The sequence below is a fragment of the Bos indicus genome, chromosome 1, assembly GCF_029378745.1.
Source record: "Bos indicus isolate NIAB-ARS_2022 breed Sahiwal x Tharparkar chromosome 1, NIAB-ARS_B.indTharparkar_mat_pri_1.0, whole genome shotgun sequence".
NCBI lineage: Eukaryota > Metazoa > Chordata > Mammalia > Artiodactyla > Bovidae > Bos > Bos indicus.
In genome coordinates, this window is record NC_091760.1 from 44935629 (window position 1) to 44961228 (window position 25600).

The window sequence follows — 25600 nt, forward strand, 5'->3', positions numbered from 1 at the left end:
TTTTGAATGTAATGTGAGGTATAGGATCCAGCTTTACTCTTTTGCTTGTGACTAGCACTACTCTTTTGTAAAACAGTCTTTTTAAGACTGTTTTTCCCCCACTGAATTGTCTTAGCACACTTGCTAAAAATCAGTTGACCAGCAGCATAACAGTTTATTTCTGTACTTTTCATTCTATCCCATTGATCTATTTTCATATCCTTTGACCAGTACTATACTGCTTGATTATTGTAGCTTTGTAGTAAGTTTTGAAACTGGGAAGTATCAAATATTCAACTTTGCTCTACTTTTTCAATACTGTTTTGGCTATCTGGGCCCCATGAATTTCCATATGAATTGAGATCAGCATCTCAATTTCTGTAATATAATCATCTGGGATTTTAAGAAGAATTATGTTGAATCTCTAGATCAATTTGGCAAGTATTACGGGCTAAACAGTATTAAGTCTTGATGCATAAACATGGGATGGATGTCTTCTTGCCATTTACTTAGGGCTTCTTTCAGTTCAGTCGCTTAGTCGTGTCCAACTCTTTGGGACCTCATGAATCACAGCACACCAGGCCTCCCTGTCCGTCATCAACTCCCGGAGTTCACTCAGACTCATGTCCATCAAGTCAGTGATGCCATCCAGCCATCTCATCCTCTGTCGTCCCCTTCTCCTCCTGCCCCCAATCCCTCCCAGCATCAGGATCTTTTCCAATGAGTCAACTCTTCGCCTGAGGTGGCCAAAGTACTGGAGTTTCAGCTTTAGGATCAGTCCTTCCGATGAACACCCAGGACTGATCTCCTTTAGAATGGACTGGTTCAATCTCCTTGCAGTCCAAGGGACTCTCAAGAGTCTTTTCCAACACCACAGTTCAAGAGCATCAATTCTTTGGCACTCAGCTTCCTTCACAGTCCAACTCTCACATCCATACATGACCACTGGAAACACCATAGCCTTGACTAGACGGACCTTTCTGCTTTTCAATATGCTATCTAGGTTGGTCATAACTTTTCTTCCAAGTAGTAAATGTCTTTGAATTTCATGGTGGCAGTCACCATTTGCAGTGATTTTGGAGCCCCCCAAAATAAAGTCAGCCACTGTTTCCACTGTTTCCCCATCTATTTCCCATGAAGTAATGGGACCAGATGCCATGATCTTAGTTTTCTGAATGTTGAGCTTAAGCCAACTTTTGCACTCTCCTCTTTTACTTTCAACAAGAGGCTTTTTACTTCCTCTTCACTCTGCCATAAGAGTGGTGTCATCTGCATATCTGAGGTTATTGATATTTCTCCCGTCAGTCTTGATTCCAGCTTGTGCTTCTTCCAGCCCAGTGTTTCTCATGATGTACTCTGCATATAAGTTAAATAAGCATGGTGACAATATACAGCCTTGACGTACTCCTTTTCCTATTTGGAACCAGTCTGTTGTTCCATGTCCAGTTCTAACTATTGCTTCCTGACCTGCATAAAGGTTTCTCAAAAGGCAGGTTAGGTGGTCTGCTATTTCCATCTCTTTCAGAATTTTCCACAGTTTATTGTGATCCACACAGTCAAAGGCCTTGGCATAGTCAATAAAGCAGAAATAGATGTTTTTCTAGAACTCTCTTGCTTTTTCGATGATCCAGTGGATGTTGGCAATTTGATCTCTGGTTCCTCTGCCTTTTCTAAAACCAGCTTGAACATCTGGAAGTTCACAGTTCACATATTGCGGAAGCCTGGTTTGGAGAATTTTGAGCATTACTTTAGTAGCGTGTGAGGTGAGTGCAATTGTGCGGTAGTTTGAACATTCTTTGGCATTGCCTTTCTTTGGGATTAGAATGAAAACTGACCTTTTCCAGTCCTGTGGCCACTGCTGAGTTTTCCTAATTTGCTGGCATATTGAGTGCAGCACTTTCACAGCATCATCTTTCAGGATTTGAAATAGCTCCACTGGAATCCCCTCCACTAGCTTTGTTCGTAGTGATGCTTTCTAAGGGCCACTTGACTTCACATTCCAGGATGTCTGGCTCTAGGTGAGTGATCACACCATCGTGATTATCTTGGTCGTGTAGATCTTTTTTGTACAGTTCTTCTGTGTATTCTTGCCACCTCTTCTTAATATCTTCTGCTTCTTTTAGGTCCGTACCATTTCTGTCCTTTATTGAGCCCATCTTTGCACGAAATGTTCCCTTAGTATCTCTGATTTTCTTGAAGAGATCTCTAGTCTTTCCCGTTCTGTTGTTTTCCTCTATTTCTTTGCATTGATCGCTGAGGAAGGCTTTCTTATCTCTCCTTGCTATTCTTTGGAACTCTGTATTAATATTCTTATATCTTTCCTTTTCTCCTTTGCTTTTCACTTCTCTTCTTTCCACAGCTATTTGTAAGGCCTCCTCAGACAGCCATTTTGCTTTTTTGCATTTCTTTTTCTTGGGGATGGTCTTGATTCCTGTCTCCTATACAATGTCACAAACCTCCGTCCATAGTTCATCAGGCACTCTGCCTATCAGATCTAGTCCCTTAAATCTATTTCTCACTTCCACTGTATAATCATAAGGGATTTGATTTAGGTCATACATGAATGGTCTAGTGGTTTTCCCTACTTTCTTCAATTTAAGTCTGAATTTGGCAATAAGGAGTTCATGATCTGAGCCACAGTCAGCTCCCAGTCTTGTTTTTGCTGATTGTATAGAGCTTCTCCATCTTTGGCTGCAAAGAATATAATCAGTCTGATTTCGGTGTTGACCATCTGGGATGTCCATGTGTAGAGTCTTCTCTAGGGCTTCTTTAGTATCTGTCAATGTTCTTTTGTAGTTTTCAGAGTGTGCCTTGTACTTCTTTTGTTTAATTTATTTCCAAATGCTTTATTTCTTTTTGGTGCTATTGTAAATAAAATTGTTTTCTGAATTTCATTTTTAGTTTGCTCACAGCTACTGTGTGGAAATACCGTTGATTTTTGTGTATTGATCTAGCTTGTATTTTATAAGCTTGCTGAGCTTATTTATTAGTTCTATAGTTTTCTCAGTGGTTTTTTTAGGATCTAATTGTTACCACTATTATTATCATTGTTATCAGTTTAACAAATATGTTCCAAGATTATTCATCTTTCATAAAAGACATTGATATTATTTGATCTGTGCCTAGATCTAAGTTTTTATATGACCTTGTGAGCTACTTTTGGCTTCCCAGGTGACATTAGTAGTAAAGAACCCGCCTGCCAATGCAGGAGTTGTAAGAGACTTGAGTTCAATCCCTGGGTCGGGAAGATACCCTGGAGGAGGGCATGGCAACCCACCTCAGTGTTCTTGCCTGGAGAATCCCATGGACAGGGGAGCTTGGTGAGCCACAGTCCATAGGGTCACAAAGAGTCAGACACAACTCAAGCAACTTAGCTGTTGCTCCTAAGTCGCTTCAGTCATGTCTGATCTGTGCGACCCCATAGATGGCAGCCCACGAGGCTCCCCCGTCCCTGGCATTCTCCAGGCAAGAACACTGGAGTGGGTTGCCATTGCCTTCTCCCAAGCAACTTAGCAGGGATGCTTTATATGTATATATCATCTGTCTTAGTTTTGTAGTTTGAAGAGAAACTTTATTCCACCCATAAGCTGTATGAGCATACATTAACACTATTATCTGTTGAGATTTATAATATTTTTGTAAAGCTTAGTTTAGAAAAGAAAAAAAAAAGTACTTGTATCATTTTCTCTGAAAGAAGAAAGTGGCCATAGATTACAATGGCTCACAGGTTCATAATAGTTTTATCTCTTATTTTGCTTTATTTCTGATTTTCCAGAAAATTTCTAGGGACAGTTTGGAGTTCGTGAATCATGTCTTGTTCCTCTCACAGGCAGTGCCAAATCCAAATAAGTAGCATTCCTTGTTTTGGGGACAGCATAAAGAAAGTATATGCGGGCTTTACTTCTAGAATTCTGTTACCTTTGATTCTTCTGTGGTCACTTTGTTCACTTCATCAGGCAGATACTACTGCAAATAAGTACAAATTTCATTTGAACTGCCTGAGCTTCTGCTCTTGCATCAAATCCCTGCTCTGTAGCTTTTACAAAATGGCAACCCACTCCAGTATTCTTGCCTGGAGAATCCCATGGACAAAGGAGCCTGGCAGGCTACAGTCTATGGGGTCACAAAGAGGACACGACTTAGCAACTAAATCACCACCGTCACCTGCTAGCTCTTAAGACCTCTTGGGGAAAGTGCTGACAAGTAAATGAGTGTGGTCTGTGGACCTGACTCTGGAAGTGTCATCTCCCTGCTGTCCCTGTCCTCACCCCACTACTATCTTCTGTGTTGTCTTGAGCATCCCATGCAAAGGCTTCTTTTCTTGTGGGTTTTAGTTCTTCATTATGCAAAAAAAAAAAAAAAAAGGGCAAAGTTACTACTAAGTAACTTGTTTCTGAAAGAAAGTTGGAATTAACCTACATCTGAATTTATTGAGAGTCAATTGACCGTGCAATGTTTGGTAGCAAATAAAAGAAAAAAGAATGCTATCTAAAGCCTGGTCAAATGAATTGCATCTCTAGAATGAAATAATATGCGGCCACTTTTTTTTTAAAGTAGAAAGATCTCCTTTGTGAATTACTTACGATATATGCTTACAGTAAATTTTTAGAAATATACACAGAAAACTATTAGCTCCAGTTTACTTTTGGGGAGTCAGAAGTGAGGAAAAGTCAGAGAAAGGTTAATTTTCATTTTACTTTTATAAATCTTCACTTTATATTTAATTTTTATTTTATACTTTTCTGTTCATTTAAAATTTCTAACTATAGTCTTGTGTTATTATTTGTTCACTTATGTGTTATTTCTAACAGATAAAGAAGTGGAGATGATAATATGATGAACCCCTTTGGGTCCCTCTTACAGCTTCAGTACTTACTAACTCTTGGCCAGTCTTGTTTCTTCTGTATCACCCTACTGAAGGGTAGCAGAATATGCCACCAAAAGTATATCTCTTTAGCATAAGAAATATTTTGAGCTGACTGTTTAAATAAACAGCAGGTATAGGAAAAGTTCTGAAAATAAGAGTAGAGTTACTCTTCTGTAAGGGAAATTTACGTTTATGAAGGAAATCTCTGTGTAAGGGTATCTCCAGAGAAGGATGACTAAATCATAAGAGAAGCTTATCAGCAAAGAAGGCACCAACTTAAATCTGAATAGCAACCATACACAAGCTTTTTCTGGTAACTTCCCATAACGGGCTACCCTTTTCCTCATTCCTCACTACTCTTCTTTCATTTGTCTTTAGCTGAAGGTGGTATTTAGGATTGTAGTTTAGGTCATCTTATAGTTTCTCATTTTCCCTGGGTATCTCCTATGTATACATGAGGTATATATATTAATAAACTTCTGTTTGGTTTTCTCTTCTTAATCTGTCTTTTATTTCAGTGGGTCTCAACCAAGATCTCTAAAGGGTAGAGAGGGAATTATTTTTCCTGCACTAGGCTATGCTTCTCAATCTGGATTATTTTGAAATAAATCCCAGACATCCTATTCCTGTCATTTTCCTTACCGTGCTGTCCCCTGAAGGCATTCAAGGCTGTAACGCTGCCCCCACCCCACACCTTTTTATGTTTGAGCAGGAAAGAATCTGCCTGGAATGCGGGGTACCCAGGTTGATCCCTGGGTCAGGAAGATCCCCTGGAGAAGGAAATGGCAACCCACTCCAGTATTCTTGCCCGGGAAATTTCATGGACAGAGGAGCCTGGCGGGCTGCAGTCTATGGGGTCACAGATTCAGACATGACTTAGTGACTAAAGAACAACAATCATTACATATTTTAAATTAAAATAATTGTTAATAAGACACCATCTGTAGGAAAGTATGAATTAGCTATCACTATTTAATAAAAAGAATTTGAATATCTGAAATCTAAAAAAACTTTCTTTGGTTTTTTTTTGCATGATTTGGTGAGTTGTGAGCATTCAGTCATGGTACAGGAACAATTCATTCTGAAGCTACACACCTCTTTGGATTCCTGAGGCTTCTTTTTGGAACTGGAAGTGGGAACTAACTGACTGCCCCACATGTTCTCTAACAAAATAAAATCAATTTGAAAGAATACAGACTTATACAGAAAAGACAAGGAGACATGTTTCAAGATTAAACTCTTCCAGGGAGAAGGCAATGGCACCCCACTCCAGTACTCTTGCCTGGAAACTCCCATGGACGGAGGAACCTGGTAGGCTGCAGTCCATGGGGTCGCTGAGTGTCGGACACGACTGAGTGACTTCATTTTCACTTTTCACTTTCATGCATTGGAGAAGGAAATGGCAACCCACTCCAGTGTTCTTGCCTGGAGAATCCCAGGGACGGGGGAACGTGGTGGGCTGCCATCTCTGGGGTTGCACAGAGTCGGACACGACTGAAGCGACTTAGCAGCAGCAGCAGCAGCATTCTAGAAGAGAATTCATTTGCTGCCATCCAGATGTTTTTTCAGGATGAAGTTTTCTCTCATTTCTCTGCTTTGTCATCATTGAGGCATCCTCACTTAGATTTCAACACAGGTGAAAATTAAGGAGTGATTTCTCCCTCTTCTAACATTTTTGTTGTTTTGTGCTTCTTTGTTTATTGATAAAAGCTTATGCTTCAGAGGAACGGTGAGAGTGAGCCACTGAATTCTTCTATATGAAGAAGCCACAGGAGTTCTCTATCTTTGTATCCGCAAATAAACACATGAAAAGGCCATTCATTTAATCTATGTGCTGTCCTAATGGCTCAATGCTATCATGCTTGGAAGTTTGTCTGTAAAACAGCTGGAGTGTTCTTGAGAAGATTATTAAGTGGAGCTTTGATTAATTGACAAATATGTTTAGAGTAAGAAGTAATTTGACATAAAGCAAATGACAGATGAGCGTCACAGGGAAATGGTCTTCTTATTTTTATGGCCATTTGTATTTGGTCCTCACTAATGCCATTACTGATAAATATTGCATTTTGAGATCAGCTGCATATGATTCTCTTTTCCTGAAATTGTTTCTTTACATATATATGCACACATATATGTATACATATGTGTGTATACATATATATACATATTGCAGTGTTTGTTATGACATGAGATGCTTTGAATGTCATATGTACTTAGAACAAAAAAGTGAAAGTCACTCAGTTGTGTCCAGCTCTTTGCGTCCCCATGGACTATATAATCCATGGAATTCTCCAGGCCAGAATACTGGAGTGGGTAGCCTTTCCCTTCTCCAGGGGATCTTCCCAACCCAGGAATTGAACCAGGGTCTCCTCATTGCAGGCGGATTCTTTACCAACTGAGCTATCAGGGAAGTTAGAACAACAACAACAACAACAAAAAGCATGCTATAAAGTGACAAACTATATGGTAGAAATTACTTATTTTGGAGAAACATGTACTCAGCCTCATAAATCCTGCAAATATGTTTCTTCTGAAACATTTTCTGAAGATATAAATTATCTGTTCACCAGGCATCTCAAATATTTCATGCTGTCATTAGGCAAGTCATGGAAATAAATGAGACAATGCTATGGGCATAATGTATTATGCATGATAAATAGGGAAGTTACGTGAGGAAGTGAGAATTGGTGGGTAGAAATTGAGTTAAATAGGAGAAATTGATTGAAAATTCTCACATACTCCTAATCAACCAAATTATCAAAAAGGAAATTTGACAAAGTGTACTTTGGATTCCGCAGTGTTAAACAAGTCAAACTTGTCTGTGGAAGGCCAGTACTATAAGCAGTATGAACTATTGCCAGATTTGTCATGTGGTAGGAAAGGTAAGCCAGGATCCTGCCTTGGGACTTTACAGCTTTTGTGGGATTCTACAGAGGGTTTCAGACCTTTCAGAGAAAGAGCAACAGAAGCAGTGTTTTGGAGGATTGGTGCTGGTAGGCCATTAGAATTTGAATTTGATGAGGAAAAGGAAATGTACTGAAATTATATTGACATTGGCAAAATATTCCTTCAAGAAAATGTTATGTTTGAGTATGTTTTTGATGATATGTTAGAATTTTGGTCAGAAGTAATACATCTCTAAAATCAAATTCCAAGTCAGTGGGAAAGTCTGATCGGGTTATGAACATTCTATGACTTTACATGGTTTTTAATATATTTTAAACGAGATCAGATTCAGGATTAGTCTCAGGCAAAGTTATAAAGTAAGAAATGGGTACTCTCCTTCACTGAGAGTGATAGTATAAATGGTCTATTTATATCAATAGAATGCAAACTTGGAGAAGGCAATGGCACCCCACTCCAGTACTCTTGCCTGGAAAATCCCATGGACGGAGGAGCCTGGTAGGCTGCAGTCCATGGGGTCTCTAGGAGTCGGACACGACTGAGTGACTTCACTTTGACTTTTCACTTTCATGCATTGGAGAAGGAAATGGCAACCCACTCCAGTGTTCTTGCCTGGAGAATCCCAGGGATGGGGGAGCCTGGTGGGCTGCCGTGTATGGGGTCGCACAGAGTTGGACATGACTGAAGCGACTTAACAGCAGCAGCAGCAGCAACTGAGCTACAGTTTTTAAAATCCTGAAAAGTTTTATAACTTTTGACCTAGCAATTCCACATCAAAAACTTTATTCTATGGCAACAGTCAGGAAGGCATAAAAATTAACCAGGATGTGAGGCTTTTCTTCATAGTGTTCTTTATAAAAGTAAAAAAGTAGAATGAATCTAAATGCCCACAATAGGGAATTTGAATAAATTACATCTGTATGACAATAGTATTCATGTACTTAAAAATTATGATGTTCAGGAATAGTTGGTGATTTAGGAAAATGTTCATGTTTTTGTCAGTGATAAAAACAAGATACAAAAACTATGCAAAGTATGAGTTGAGAGAGTTATTTTTAGTTTTTTTAAATAGTTAATATTTCTGATGTTCTTAAACCAAAATCCTATCTTTGTATGGTTCTCTCTTCCAGTGCCTTGATAAAGGGGACCCATTCTGTTTTATATCTGCTTTCAGTAGAATAATCCCAAAGCTCTCAGGCATATTTTGCTTTCTCTACCAAAATTGACTTGTTTCATATCTTATTCTCTAAAGCCTCTTGATGAAAGTGAAAAAGGAGAGTGAAAAAGTTGGCTTAAAGCTCAACATTCAGAAAACAAGGATTATGGCATCTGGTCCCATCGCTTAATGGCAAATAGATGGGGAAACAGTGTCAGACTTTATTTTGGGGGGCTCTAAAATCACTGCAGATGGTGATTGCAGCCATGACATTAAAAGACACTTACTCCTTGGAAGAAAAGTTATGACCAACCTAGATAGCATAATCAAAAGCAGAGACATTACATTACCTACAAAGGTCTGTCTAGTCAAGGCTGTGGTTTTTCCAGTGGTCATGTATGGATGTGAGAGTTGGACTGTGAAGAAGGCTAAGCACTGAAAAATTGATGCTTTTGAACTGTGGTGTTGGAGAAGACTCCAGAGGGTCCCTTGGACTGCAAGGAGATCCAACAAGTCCATTCTAAAGGAGATCAGCCCTGGGTGTTCTTTGAAAGGAATGATGCTAAAGCTGAAACTCCAGTACTTGGCCACCTCATGCGAAGAGTTGACTCACTGGAAAAGATCCTGATGCTGGGAGGGATTGGGGGCAGGAGGAGAAGGGGAAAACAGAGGATGAGATGGCTGCATGGCATCACTGACTCAATGGACATGAGTTCAAGTGAACTCCGGGAGATGGTATTGAACAGGGAGGCCTGGCGTGCTGCAATTCATGGGGTCACAGAGAGTAGGACACAACTGAGCAACTGAACTGAACTGAACTGAACTGAAAGCTGGACTAAGTGAAAAGAACTAATCCAGAAGATAATTTTTGAGAAGATATTAATGGAAAGTACTAAATTAAAATGTAACAACTTTTTCTACATTCTAGTCACTTATTCAGTAAATATTTATTAAACTTCTCCATGTACTTGGCCCTATAGAAGGAATTGTGAACAAAGTAAATCAGAAGCCCACTTACCTTATTATGGGAATATTTGATTTTTTATAATTCCTTTAGTCAAGATGATGTAGTTAGTGTGGGGATCTTGTGACACTGCCTTGGCCAAGGACCAGTGGAGTCTGTTGGTGCACTTAAAAACCATCATTTGAGGTTAGTCTTTATTTTGAGTATGTGATAGATTGTGCTTTTCATAATATCATTGCATTAACCTTTCTGTTTATGATTTCCATAAGGGGGACATAGGTCTCCATGGTTTAGGAGATGAGGGGGAAATTATTGAGTACTATGGTGTCCAGCTCAGTGTTACAATGTTAGATCCTTAGGACATCCAGCAATACCCCTATCTAAAGGAAATAAGATACAACCAGGCCTAGAAAAGGACCGCTTATTTGGGCCTGCTCTGTATTTTCAGCTGTCATTCTACCTGAAACACAACATGACACTTGTTTTTGTGTCTTTGTTCCCCATACCAAAGGGTATGTCCCTTGGAAACTTTTATTCATCAGCACATCCTTAGCACTAGCATAGGTTCCAATTAGGTTTCTTCCTCGCAATCCATAATATGCCCAGTGGTGCAGTAAAGTGTATGCAAATGAACTAACTTGAACAAAGGCAAATTTGCAGAAAGATGCCAATGCATACTGACTGTCAGCCATCATACTTAGCTCTTCCTATGCATTGTATAATTTAGTAATTTCAGCAACCTGTGAGATCCATATCATTTTATTAACAGATGATAAAATTGAGACTTACAGAGAGTAAGTACTTTGTTCAAGGTTAAACAGCTAGTAGGACCAGATGAGAGGATGGGAGCATGGTTCAAACTCCTGTTGGTTCTGACTCCAGAGCCTATGCTTTTAACCCAATACTATATGTACACCCTTCTAAGGAAAGGCCTTTCTGTGCATTGATATTTACTCAACATTTATGCCAGGCATTTCCTATTCTCATGGCTGGCAAAAGCTGTTTGCCTTCATCTTCTCATGAGAAATAATATATTTGCCAGCAAAGTTTACCTACCAGTTGGAAATTCAGGATACAGCTTAATTCTAATGTTCCACCTTGGTTTCCATTTATGAGACAGAATTTTCCATTTTGATATGGCTTAATGACTCTTCCTCCTCGTGGTATTTTATAGCCAGATGGAACAGAAGTTTGGGGTTGCCTTTCCACATTCAGTCTTTGACTACCTGTTTTATAGAGCTGTTAAGCTAGTAGCTATGAGCCAGTTAGATATATTTATCCAAGACTTACTGTATGTCTTCCACTCTCCTAGGGCTATGTGGGTCGTTGGATAATTACACTTCTTAATATCCTTTTTGACTAACCTTTCATCAGATTGCAACACCAGTGTCAGTACCACAGAATGAACACCTGCATCTTCTGAGATATTTTATGAAGGTCTTATCTTTTCAATTATGGTATAATTACATCTTAACTTTCCTTGGAATAGCAGGCACAAGGGTTGAGCACTTAGTAATGATTCTGGGGAGAATATTACTTACTATGTTATCAGAGCTAGCCTCTGGTCTGGCCCTACTTCTATTTAGCAGCAAGATTTGGGGATTTCTAACTGAGTCTTGATGGGCTTCACTTTTCACAGTTCAGAAATTAGAGGATTGGTCTTTATTGCTAGATCTTTACTCATTTAAATTTAGGATTGAGAGATTTCTGTAATTTTTTATGGCTATCTCATAGATTGATTCTCTGTGGTGGAATAAACGGAATAGAAAGGCTGTAAATTGACCTCAATTTGCGAAGGTGATACTAAGTTCAGTTTCTAATATGTAACATTCAAGAAGCGATAGGACGTACTTAAATCTAGATATCCTCTAAAAATGGAAACACTGCTGACGTAGATTTGAATCTGGTGGTTGAGGTGCTATCATTCTTACTGACCTCTTTTGCTAGTGTGGCTTAGAATGATGGGGTTGAAGTAAAAGATACTTATTCATAATAGTATCACGTAATCACAGTGTTTTAAATCTGAAAGAGACACACAAATATAGCCTGTCCCATTTGTTTACATACAAGGTTGGAGAAATGGAATTTGCCCAAATCTGGTCTAGCTGCAGATCCAGTTTGCAGACCAGCATCCCCTTTCTCCAAGTTCCCTCATCCCTCACTGTGCTTGTTATATTTCCTTTTAGACTGCTTTTTAACATTTGTAGTATTCTTTTGTAAGCAGTAAATTCATGAATCATTGTACATCTAAATACACACCCAGAATTATTTGTAAAATTTAGTTCAGCTTTCTGGGAAGGAAAAGCAATCAAATAGCGTCATCACTGTAGCCGAATTTTGACCTCTATAATTAAATAGTGTTGTATAGAAACCACTGAATTATGCAGTTACAAGGGTATGGTTTTGTGACATCTGCTGAAAGTTAAGTCATGATGTACAGTCCTAAACGAATGGGTTTTTTGGTTATCCTCGTGAGGTAATCTCTCTGAATCCCTACCCAGACCCCGTGTTAGATCTGAGGTATATGAACACTGGGCTGATCACATTGTGAGTTGCTGTAGAGTTACAATATAAATATGTTTGTGGTGGTCTCCATTTTGTTCTGACAAAGAACTGAATACCAATGACAAAGATCAAATGGAGATCTGCCATCCATTCCACTACTTACAAGACATAGCCTCGAGAATATGTAATACATATAACTCCTTGCCAGAAAACTGAAAGGAAATGATTGCATTTGAGTACAATGCATTCTACAACAATAGTTTAGTGTGCATGAAATTTAAAACTGCTGGCTTTCCAAATAGGATTTGTAAAAAGTAGACTTTACTTATTTATTTTTAAAAAACATTATGCTCTCTGTGTTATGCTTTGTGGGATATTTTTAAAAGCTGGGATTTAAGACCAAAAAATTTGAAAATCCTAATGGTAATAGTTGCAAGATACTGGATCCTCTTGAAGTACTGTAGTTTAATGTTTTTATTGAATTCTCCTGTTTTATTTTCATGAGTATTTAATGTATTATGTTTTTGTACCATACTGGTGCTTTTTTCCCTTACCCATCATGATTTCATAGTGCCCTGGAAGCCTTAGTATCAAATCATAAAGGCTATAGTGGTGTCTCTGTCCTACACATGCACAAATGAGTTGGGGTTATATGCCAGTGAGGAACTCATCTACTTCCTTCTCCTAGTATCTAGTGTAGGACCTGGCATATAACAGGCATTTAATTAATTGGGGTGTTTTTGGTTTGGGTTTTGGGTGGGTTGTTTTGTTTTGTTTTGGTTTGGTTTTAGTGAATGAGTAAGTGGCCAGCAGCATTAAATAGCTAAGTAACTAGTTAGTTTAACTAAAAAATAGATTAATACACTCGTTCATTTATATATATTTCAAGGGAGTATTCAAAACCTCTAGAAAGAAGATTTGATGTCTTTTGAGAGAAGCCTTTGAAAGTAATCCAATATATTCAGTTAACAGGAGAGTCAAATATGGCTCAGTGTTTCACTCACCTTTCCTGGTGCCCATCTAGAAAACAGGCCTGTCATAGTAGAAAAGAGTTAATGATAGAAATCTTTATAAAGTTGCTTCAGCCAAAGGGAAAGGTGAAAATGTTTTATTCTTTACTAAGGACTTAACCCAAGATATGGTCAAGGCAACAGCCTTGAAGCTGGGCTCCTGCTGACTTTGCTGCAAAGACCCTTCTGCCCCCTGAGCCATTGTTCTGTCTAGTCGCACTTGGGCAGGACAGCAGCAATAAATTAATTCTGCCTGTGACTCGTTCCTTACTATGTGGCTTTTGAGAAGCTACCATTTGAAGTCCTGCTTTATAAGATCACAACTATCAGTGCTAACCTACTTGGCGAAGATATTATAAAAAGTAATTTAAGGTTTTCAAAAAATCCATAGTTGAAGTCACAGTTTTAGACAGAGTTGCCATAACAATGTTTGTTTCCTACTTCAGTGGTGGTTTCAAGGCCAGAAGTGCAATAATATATATGGTTAGTATACATGGTTTGCTTTAATGTTCTAAGAAAGAAAGCATGATTTAAAAAAAAAAAAAAAATAGGGAACTTTTTTTTCTTCCCAGCCTTTTCCCCCATTGAAACTGAAAAAGGAAAAAAAAAAAATTATGCAAGCTATTTTGAAAGTACAGACAAAATTGGCATTTCACTTATGGGAAAATTTTGCAAAACTGCACTGACTAAAAGTGATTTTTGTTTTGGCTTTCCTGTGAAGTCCTCCAAAAAGGCCAAAAATTACTGGCATTGCTTTTGTATAAAACCTTTCACATAGACTCCACTTGTAATTCAGCCAAGTACATAATTCAGGTCATCAGTGATACACATATCCACACATTGGAGCTGGTTGGTGAACAGAAAGTTGTCATGAAATGTGGACATATTATTTTATGGACAGACCAAACTGCACAGATAACAGTGAAGGAAACTTTACATTAACACACTTGGGAACAGGGTTTCCTGAGCTGTTCCCTGCCCCCACCCTTCTGCAGTGGGAAAGCCAATTGTTTACTGATTACGACAACGACATCATTTGGCAGACATTTTGGCCTCAACTCAGTGTGTGACATCAGCCTCCTTTAGGGTTTTCCACATAAAATGAATTCTCCAAAGAAAACACAGAAATGGAGCCTGAATTTGAAATCCATTATTACACCCTCTAAGGTCTCATTAACTATCTCAATCGTGTATTTCTTAATTTTTATTTAATTTCCAAGTAGATGTTATCTAACACTAAAAATAGGAGCTCTGAACTTTCAGTGTTTTCTCAGAGTTCCAGTCAGAAACTATATTATAGTTATAGAGCTATATTTATGGCTGTATTCACTCAAACCACTTTTATGGCGGTTATGATATCTTTGTTTCTTTGTACTGAGGGTCACTGATTCGGGAGTGGCTTATATCACTCTGTTAGAGGAAGGAAACATTATTCTTTGACTTCTTAGAAAAAATTAGTCTTGTTTTTGTGAGGGGTGGCTGCATGTTTGAGAGGAAGTACTCTCACTAAAGTTAGGTTTGTTCTGTCATTTGTTGTCATAGAATGAGATGTGTGAATGGTACTGTACTCTCTTGTGTAAACACCTCCTCAGTATATATTTACCTGAAATTACTAGTTCCCCCATTTCCTCTTCATGAGGTGGTATTCATTTAGTATTTTTATGCACATGGCCTTAAAGCAAGTAGAAGTCAGTTATGCCTTATGAGGCCCACAATCTCCCTGCTACAAGCATGGTGGCAGGAAGGGTCAGTGCACCAACACAGCCAAGCTCCAGGGACTGTGATGTACAGGTAGAGCAGAAGTATTGTCTGTGTTATCTTGTGAGTCGAGAATAGGCTTAACACTTTCATACCCAAAGAGTTCCATCTGGAAGCTGTGCCTGGACAAATAGAAATAGGTGAATATTCCCATGTCTTCTGGAATGGCTAAACATGGAATGAGAATCACTGCAGTCATTTTTTCCAATTTGGAGGGTTAATGGCTTGTTTACTTTCATTATTCTTCAAGACAGAAAAACTTTGTGTCCTATATGGCTAAAAAATATGATCTTTTAAAATTCTCCCCCTTAAACTACTTTGATACATGTGGCAATACCATTCTTAATATATTGAGTCTATGGTGTACAATTTACATTCATCTCACTATTTTCCTTTTGCTCTAGCCATGGCCTTTATTCCTACTGCTCTTGTGTTCTCATTTCTCAGTGCTGTTCTTCTTTACTCTCTATTGATTTAAATAATCTTCACCATCTGCCTCCCAACTTTATAGGGTTACTTCTGGATAGCCCTTCTCAACCTTCCTTCAGAAGACAGTAGAGATACAACCGTGAGCACTGGGACTATACCACCAAGAGCCTTCCACATTTCCACCCTAAATCTGTATCCTCTTATCTTCTCTGTTAATGTTTAGTAAGCCCCTGGGGCAGGGATTTACCTGCCTACTTCTTTATTCTGTGGTGGGCAGCACTCTGACCCTGGTGAATAAATATTCATAATAATGAGAGATGAAAGGAAGTGTCTGTGTTCAACAAGTTAGTGCCAAGTAAGTGTGGAGGCTAAATGAGGCCACGGGCGACAAACTGCAGGGTTCGAAATAGTATTTAATATGACATTGTCTTATCGAATACCAAATTGTATACGGTAATGTCTTAATCAGATCTTCCCTCAGTGCCAGACTTTTTTTGCTCATTTAACTTGCCCCTGAAGATACTTCAGGTTCATGAGGGGCAAAGTAACAAGACCCCTCTCTATGTGGTGAGTAGAAAACAAACCCCTGATGAATGTAGAAAAAGAAACTGGATGGGAGCGCCATTGGTTATGTAATTTGGATACCTTGCTAAAATATGAATTGCAAGTAGTCAAATAAAATAGTTGAGACTACTAGTATTTTAGAAAAGGGAACTCACAAGTAATTATTTTTTCTGTATTTTCCTGTGATTGTTAGAATCTAGCATCATTAGCCCTGTAACTTGTAAGAGAAGTATCCATGGAATAACAAAAGTGAAACAAAGATCCAGTAAAAATTTGAGATTGGTTATTTTCTATCTTTGCAATACTAATAGAGAAGAGTCATTGTCCTTTCAATTTAATAGGGATGTGCAAACTTTCTAAGGAGATTCAGAATAGAGAATCAAAGTTGAGCAAAATAATCTGCCTTCCATATGGTTATAAAATATTTACTAACCATTTTCTCCCTTCTCTAAATACTAGTTCACATTCTAAGCTTCTGTGTTCTCATTTCTTATTTATTCTTCAGAGTATTGTGATTTGGCTTCTGCTTTCACTGTTTTATTGAAATGACTCATTAAGTTCTTCAGTGTCTTCCTTATTGCCCATCTTTTTCTGTATTATCTTGTGCTATTTGACTGCTCACTCATTCTTGAGAGTCCTTCCTTGTTTGGCTCTTTGCTTTCTCTTCTGATTCTTCTAGTCCTCCGCCCTTCTTTATTCTTGCTCAGCTTCCCTTCTTGACCCTTTTTTTTTTTTTTTTGGACGAAAACCCTAACTTGATGGATTGTTGTGGTGTTTTCTAGAGTTCCCATCTCAAAATTCTCTCCCCTCACCAAACCAACACCCATAGCTTCAGCTCTCACCAGCTGCAAAAACACATCACCAGCCCAGCCTTTCCCAGACCTACATTTCTAACCATGGATTGTCTATTTAGACATATTGTTCTCCCCACTGGACAGTGGAACACTCCAGGTCCCTCATGCTCAACTTGTCTGAAGCAAGACCCCCTTCCCCCTTTTGAACCAGAAACCCTGCAACAGCAAAAAGCTGTGCGCCACTCCCACCTTCTGCACCTTGGTGAATAACCAGGAGTATAACTTTCTATTTTCTTTTTTTTAAAAATATAAATTTATTTATTTTAATTGGAGGGCCAGGGTGGGATGATTTGGGAGAATGGCATTTCTGTTTTCCTTGCTCTGCTCTCTAGTCACATTAGTCACAAATTCATATTGACTATACCTCATAAACAATTCTCATTACACCCTGTTATCCCTAACCCTCTAGCCATTGGAACACATATCTGCCTCCAGGTTAAAGCTCCTCCGGTCTTTCTTCTATCTTTCCTTAATGGTTCATTAAGAAAGCATCCCTAATCAATTCATTCTCCTTCTCATAACTTGTCATTTGTTCTTCCTTGCCAACAGTATAAAATCCAGCGCCCGTGGCCAGCCTTTCCTTTGCTCACACCCTGTGCTATGCCATATGGAAAGCTTGTGGAAAGCTTGCATTCCCTCAGTACCCATACTCTTGTCTTATCTCTATGCTGTGGCACTTATTTCTGCCCTTGCCTTGTGTGTGGTTTCCATTCTTATTTGCACAAGGACTAGACCCATTACCTCCTCTCTGCAGCTTTCACAGGGCACCCCCTTGAAGAAGTAGGTGAGGTGCCCAGCACTTACATTTCCACAGTCCTATCACACCTGATTATTCTTGTGTTACATTGATACTGTTTTTAAACATATCCTTTTCTTCACTCTGTACCATGAGGTTTTTGAGACCAGAGGCTGTCATATTCATTGTATATCCCTGTATCCCTTGGTATAATACCCAACCCATAGTGAGAGGTTAGGAAGAGTTTGAGAATACTTCATTGTCTTGTCCCGAGTAGCCTTACCTTTCACATTCCTGTTCTAGCAAGCTTATGAATTCATCACTCTTCTCCATGTATTCTTTGTGTTTTCTCTTTTCTTCCTCCAATTCTAGTATGGTTTGCCTGTGAGATTTTTCTGCCATTAAAAGCTGTTCCAGGATTCGTCTATGCGATTCTTTATGTTGTTCCACGACTTTGTCCAACTACAAAAGAAAATACATTAATAATCTAAGTACAAAGCATTCATAAAACTGCCATCTCTCCTGCTTTTAGAAATGGTCCAAGTTTTAACAAATTCAACAATGGGTTTCTGATTTCCTTGTTTAGCTTTTATCATTACTCTTCTTAATTTTGATACATTTTGATATGTTTCAACCCAAATGTAACCTTCCGTCTTTTTTTTTTTTGGCCATACCACATGGCTTGTGGAATCTTAATTCCCACATCATCATGTTTTTCTTAACCAAAAATAAAAATCAGTGCCTCTGTAGATATCTGAATATCTTTCTGCTGCTTCTTTTGCCTCCAAAGAAACCGTATTAGAGGAATGATGGAAAGTAAAGGACAGTGTCTGATTCTGCCGCTCCCTTAGCTGATGGATCCTGCCCCAGCCCTCCCTAAAGTTCTCTGCCCATGTATGTTTCTTGGGTCCACAGCCAGTTTTTCACAGCATTATGTATGAAACTGTTGGTGTACTCTTTTCAAATACTTGAGAACCAATTCTGTCTTGGTATAGAGTGTGAATGTGACCCAATGTAAACACCAAGTCCTTTCTGTCTTACTTACACTTGTCTACTCTACTGGACTGTGAACTCCCTGAAAGCAGGGCCTACGTTCTATTTTTCTTAAATTCTTACCATCTAATAGAGTGATTTGCCTACAGTAGGTGTCTAGTATATGGTTACAGATTGAAAACAAAATAAGCAAGCAAGGAATCAAGAAAGAAAAGAGGGCTTTATCATAAATGGGTGTTGAATTTTGTTGAAAGATTTCTCTGCATCTATTGAGATAATCATGTGGTTTTCATCTTTCAGTTTGTTGATATGGTGTATCACATTGATTGATTTGTGTATATTGAACCTTCCAGGAAGTAGGTGTAGGAGGAACCTACCTCAACATAATAAAGGCCATATTCAACAAACTCACAGCAAACATTATTCCCAGTGCTGAAAAACTGAAAGCATTTCTCTAAGATCAGGAATTAAGACAAAGGTACCCTCTCTTGCCACTATTATTCAGCATAGTTTTGGAAGTCCTAGCCACAACAATCAGAGAAGAAAAAGAAATAAAAAGAATCTAGACTGGAAAAAAAGAAGTAAAACTCTCACTATTTGCAGATGACTTGATACTATACATAGAAAACTCTAAAAATTCCACTGGAAAATTACTAGAGCTAATCAATGAATATAGTAAAGTTTCAGGATATAAAATTAATAAACAGAAATCCCTTGCATTTCTATACACTAACAATGAAAAATTAGAAAGAGAAGTTAAGGAAACTATCCCATTCACCATTGCAACAACAACAACAAAATACTTAGGAATAAACCTACCTAAAGACACAAAAGACCTAAACTACAAGACACTGATGAAAGAAATCAAAGATGACACAAACAGATGGAGAGATAAAGAGTCAATATTGTGAAAATGATTATACTATGCAAAGCAATGTATAGATTCAATGCTGCTGCTGCTGCTAAGTCACTTCATTCATGTTTGACTCTGTGTAACCCCATAGACGGCAGCCCACCAGGCTCCCCCGCCCCTGGGATTCGCCAAGCAAGAACACTGGAGTGGGTTGCCATTTCCTTCTCCAATGCAGGAAAGTGAAAGTGAAGTCGCTCAGTCGTGTCCAACTCTTAGCGACCCCATGGACTGCAGCCTACCAGGCTCCTCCGTCCATGGGATTTTCCAGGCAAGAGTACTGGAGTGGGGTGCCATTGCCTTCTCCATAGATTCAATGCAATTCCTATCAAACTACCAGTGGCATTTTTCACAGAACTAGAACAAAAATTTTAACAATTTGTGTGGAAACACAGAAGACCCTGAATAGCCAAAGCAGTCTTGAGAACAAAGAACAGAGCTGGAGGAATAACCTTCCTGGCTTCAGACTATGCTACAATGGCAACAGTCATTAAGATAGTATGGTACTGGCACAAAAACAGAAATATAGATCAATAAAACAAGATAGAAAGCCCAGAGATAAACCACACACCTATGAGTATCTTATCTTTAACAAAGGAGGCAAGAATATACAGTGGAGAAAAGACAGCCTGATGCTGAGCTGTATGAGCTGCTTATATATTCTGGAGATTAATCCTCTGTCAGTTGTTTCATTTGCAATTATTTTGTCTCATTCTTAGGCTTGTCTTTTAATCTTGCTTATTGTTTCTTTTGCTATGCAAAAGCTTTTAAGTTTACTTCGGTCCCATTTGTTTATTTTTATTTTTATTTCCATTAGTCTTTGTCTTCTACATTGGAAGGCAGGCTCTTTATCACTAGCACCACCTGGGAAACCCTGCACGCACTCTAGGAGGTGGGTCAAAGAGGGGCTTACTGTGATGTATGTCAAAGAGTGCACTACCTATGTTTCTCTCCAAGAGTTATATAGTTTCTGACCTTACATTTAAGTCTTTAATACATTTGAGTTTGTATGATGTCAAGAAGTGCTCTAGTTTTTTTCTTTTACATGTAGCTGTCCAGTTTTCCCAGCACCACTTAATTATTGGAGAAATGCAAAACAAAACACCAGTGAGGTATCACCTTACACTGGTCAGAATGGCCGTCATCAAAAAATTTACAAGCAATAAATGTTGGAAGGGGTGTGGAGAAAAGGGAACCCACTTGCACTGTTTGTGGGAGTGTACATTGATGCAACCACTAAGGAGAACAGTATGGTGAGTCCTTAAAATACTCGTAATAGAACTACCGTATGACCCAACAATCCCACTGCTGGGCGTATATCCTGAGGAAACCATAATTGAAAGAGATGCATGTACCCCAGTGTTCACTGCAGCACCATTTGCAACGGCTAGGACATGGAAGCAATCTAGATGTTCATTGACTGATGATTGGATAACGAAGATGTGGTACATACATGCAGTGAAATATTACTCAGCCATTAAAAAGAATACATTTAAATCAGTCCTAATGAGGTGCATGAGCCTAGAACCTGTTATACAGAGTGGAGAGAAAAACAAGTATTGCATATTAATGCATATATATGGACTCTAGAAAGATGGTACTGATGAGCCTGTTTGTAGGGCAGCAGTGGAAACACAGACATTGAGAACAGACTTGTGGACACAGTTGGGGAAGGAAATGGTGGGACGAATTGGAAGAATAGCATGGAAATGTATAAATTACCATCTGTAAAATATATAGCTGGTGGAAATTTGCTGTATGATGCAGAGAGCTGCATCATAGAGGGGTGGGATAGGGTGGAAAGTGAGAGGGAGGTTCACGAGGGAGGGCATTCATGTACCTATGGCTGATTCATGTTGATGTATGGCAGAAACCAACACAGTATTGTAAAGCTCCAATTAAACATTTAAAAAAAAAAAAGAAAAGAGGGAAGTCGGCTGATTAAAACAAAAGTAGCTCAGGAGCTTTGGCCAGTGATAAATTCAAATCCGTATAAGACCATGGTTTTGAAAGCATGTGGCTTTCTAGATGAGCTAAACACAAAACTATAAGCCATAATATTGGTTAATTTTGCCCTTTGCTTTTATTATAAAAGATTTAAAATTTGTGACTCTTGAATTTGAAGCCAGTTTAAATTGTACATCCTTAAAAATCACGTATTTGACCAGGAATCCAAAGCACAAAAATGGCCAAATCATTTCAGAAAAAGAAGGGAATATAGGTATCCCAGCAGACAGAATCCAGCTGACCTCTAAACATTTAAGCTGGCTGTCTGGTTTTCTAATATGAGTTTATAATGATACTTTAACACACACAAAAGTACTTCATGTCATACAGGTGTTCATGACTTTTAATAAATGTGACCAGGTCTTTTGTGGAGCTGAAATTGCTTGGTTATATTGCCTGCTGGCAGAGTCACTTTTAACTAATGACCACCTTCTGAGAGGGAGGTTGTAGTGTTAACTGTCCTGGGTCTCAAGAAACAATAGTTCTCTGAAAACTCCTTCCAGTTGCCCAAACATTAGACTGCATTATAAGGGAGATTCAAATCAACTGCTTTTAGAATTTTAAAGTGAAATAGTGATAGAATCAGCCTTAATTTGGAGATCTTGACATTTGACTTAGAGAAACATTCAATTTATCACAAGATTGGCCCTAGAATTAATAAATGAATAATTATTGTTAAGGTATCTGTGCTTAGTCGCTTATTGTGTGTGACTCTTTGCAACCTCACGGACTGTAGCCCACCAGGCTCCTCTGTCCATGGGGATTCTCCAGGCAAGAATACTGGAGTGGGTTGCCGTGCCCTCCTCCAGGGCATCTTCCCAATCCAGGGATCGAACCCAGGTCTCTCTCGTTGCAGGCAGATTCTTTACCATCTGTGCCACCAGAGAAGCTCACAGTAGGTATTTAGTAAAGCATAAATGAATGACAGGGCAGCTTCATAAGAGAAGCTTCCTCAGATAGCTTCTTGTAGTTATATGGACATGAATATGAAACTTTGTTCAGCCCAAAAAAGAAAAAAAGAGAAGCTTTAGTTCATCTTTTATTACCTTCCATTGTGTTTTTCCCTACTTAGTTTGTTTGTAGTTTGTTTGTAAGGAAGGAAGATTGGAAAGAATCATTGTCCGTTATTTATTATACAACTTTGTAAGGGCTGTCCCTTCCTTCAACCCACTGCCCCCACCCCAGCCCTTCCTCATCAATGATAGCGTGATCTTCCACTAATGGGATTACTCCACTCTCCTATTCAGAGCTGAAACATCTCTCACCATCTGGCCTCCTGACCTCTCTACCCCATTCTCATTCTGTACTTTCCCATCTTTCTCACTTAGTCTTTAGCCACACCAGGCTTCAAGTGGTTCTTAAAACACACGGTGGTGCTTCAGTACTGCTTTTTTTCAGTGTTGAAACATGGAAACCTTTTCCGCCTTCCACCCCAAATTTTTCCTGTCCTTCATTTATAAGTTTCTCTGCTTACTCCTGTGTAGAATTGTGTGTTCCTTCATATCAGTGAAATGTCGAATTCTCTGGGATTTCCTTCTCTCACCTTCCATGACTCTTGAAGCAAGACTTAAATTTACTGCATGCTGTTTGGTGCAACAGGTAAGGACCTCATGTTTGTCAACAGCAGAAATTGGAAAGGTGTTGAATAGTGACGTTGCAGAGGGAAAGTTCCCGAAGGAAGTGTAAGTGATTCTAGAGACATTTTAGCTTACACTTGAAGTTTTATTCTGTTCCTTCATTTCTCCATACCCCAAATGGTCCTTAGAAATACGCCACTGGTTCTCAGTTCAGTCTCTTCTTCATTCCTGCCACATCAAATGATGGACTTGAGCTCTTCTGAACTCATTTCATTTCCCAGCAGTTGTGTGTGTGTGCTTGGTGAAGCCACTTAAGTGTTCTGTACTTCTGGGGTTTTTTTATTATAAATATAGTGATTGGGCTTGATTTCTAAGAGCAATTGTATTGCCACAGTTTTCTCAAGGTAAAAACTATTTATTAAGCGTCTATTATGCTGTATGTACTTAGTACTGTGATGGTTGCCATGGGAGAATTTTAAAGTCTCAGTGCTTATCCTCTTACTAGACAGATAAGATATACACATTAAACAGGAACAGTGTGAGGTGGTGTATCATTAAGCACTATGGGACTATCAGAGAACCACTGCCCCTTTTTGATCTAGCCCCACTTACAGACTGAATGAAGCCTGGGGAAGAAAACAGGAAGACTTAGTCACTTTAGGGGAGTGTCAGGTGCAGAAAGATTAACAGTGGCTCCTTAATGTTTACCATGCAGTGACAATCTTCCTGCTTATCATTTTAGCCTCCTTGATGTCATATCCTACCTGCAAACCCTAACACAATCCAACTCCTTGCCCAGGATGAAGGAGATCCAGTGTGTTCCAATAGGTTGGATTGTCCTGGTGGTTAAGCAGAATGAAGAACAGAGACTTTGTCAATCTTTTTGCTTTTGGTCACTTAATTATGCTTAGAAAATAATGACCTTTGTTTTAATAACTCCTGAGTCACAGATCACCCTACTTTGGGATTTGATCTTCTTTCTGGCTTTGGTTCTCTTCTTTTTTGTTGGCCCTTTGAAGATTGTCTTTTTCTTTGATTATCTTGAATGTAGTGGTAGAGATAAAGCTAGTTCAGACAGCTGAGAAATTATTTAGCTGTTTTAGTAGATCAAAGGTAACCAAATATGCTATTCATAAAATGTTCCATCTTCTTTTCTGTCTTTACTGAAACTTGATTTTCTTGGATAATAGTAGAATCCTAAAATAGAGACTGCTAATTCTCACATTGCCTCAGTATCTCAGGTGCTGGAAATAGGGGCATGATTCTCATGGCTCTGCACTACCACTGCCAGACTCCTCTGAAAGCCCTTCCTTGTTTTATTGTCCCCTGAATGGTGATAGTCCACTGTTATTCGTATGTAGTCAGCTATTGAGCTTCAGCTCACTCACAATCTGCCTTTCTCCTGTCAGTCTTGGGAGCACTCTGCATGTGCCAGCTCACCCAGCCACCATCAGAAATGAAAGACCAGTGTCCTGCAAAATGAACACTGTGTGTCTTTTGGCTTCTAGCACTGGAAGTGTGTGGATTGCTAAAGAGAAAGGTTCAAAATATGTGGAACCAGAAGCTAGTCTCTGGAAATTTCCCATTTTAGTTCCTGGCTTCAGGATTTCTCTAGCTCCATGTAAAGCTCATCCATGCATTTGAGGGTATGCTAGATATTTTATCTAGTGTTTTTATGTATTTTTTAGTGATACGATTTCATCATATGTCATCCACAGTGTTGCTGGAAGTGGAATTTCTTTATGATGTACTTGACTAACCCCTGCTTATTCTCTGGTGCTTGGCTTTCCTGATTCTCCTATCTAAACTTGATCCCCTGTTATACTTTCTCATAGTGCTTTGTGGTTTTCACTACAAAATTAACATAGTATATGTGTGTGTGTGTGTGTGTGTGTGTATAAAATATACTTTTTGTGTGATCTTTTGTTGTCTGTCACTCTTTTAGACATTAAGCATTCTGAAGACAGAAACACAACTATGTTTATACAGTGAAAATTATAAAATAAAATTTAAAAGCAAAATTATATAGTTGCTTAAAATAAGTACTTTAAGAATTACCTTAAGGTAATGCTAATAAGGTAAGCAGGTTGGAAAGAAATAGGAGGTTGAAACAGTCTTGGATTCTGCGTTCTTCCCTCCCTATTTCCCCATCCATACCCTTGGCGGGCCTATCTTGCAGGCCTCCACCTTAAGTCAGTGTTCCTAACATGTGATGTAGCTGAGAACAGTTTGTTTTTCTAAGGTATTTTGCATTATGAATAGATAAATCCCCTCTAGTTTACCCTAGACATAGTTGAGATTTTTTACATTTTTTTAAAAGAACATTATGAGGTGGGGGAGGAGAAGGATGGAAGAAAACAAAATAATAAATTTTTTGTATGCACATC

The 25600-nt window shown here is 38.7% G+C and overlaps 2 protein-coding genes across 5 annotated transcripts in view; one reads left to right on the forward strand and one right to left on the reverse strand.

Moving 5' to 3' along the window:
• Window positions 1-25600, forward strand: part of CMSS1 (cms1 ribosomal small subunit homolog) — a 394532-nt gene that overhangs the window by 96914 nt on the left and 272018 nt on the right. The window lies entirely within an intron of this gene.
• FILIP1L (filamin A interacting protein 1 like) overlaps window positions 1-25600 on the reverse strand; it is a 308123-nt gene that overhangs the window by 88932 nt on the left and 193591 nt on the right. For all 3 annotated transcript variants that reach the window (XM_019969020.2, XM_070787063.1, XM_070787039.1), the window contains exon 4: window positions 18010-18188. In XM_019969020.2, coding sequence (XP_019824579.1) covers window positions 18010-18188 — 179 coding nt within the window. The remainder of the gene's footprint in view (window positions 1-18009; window positions 18189-25600) is intronic.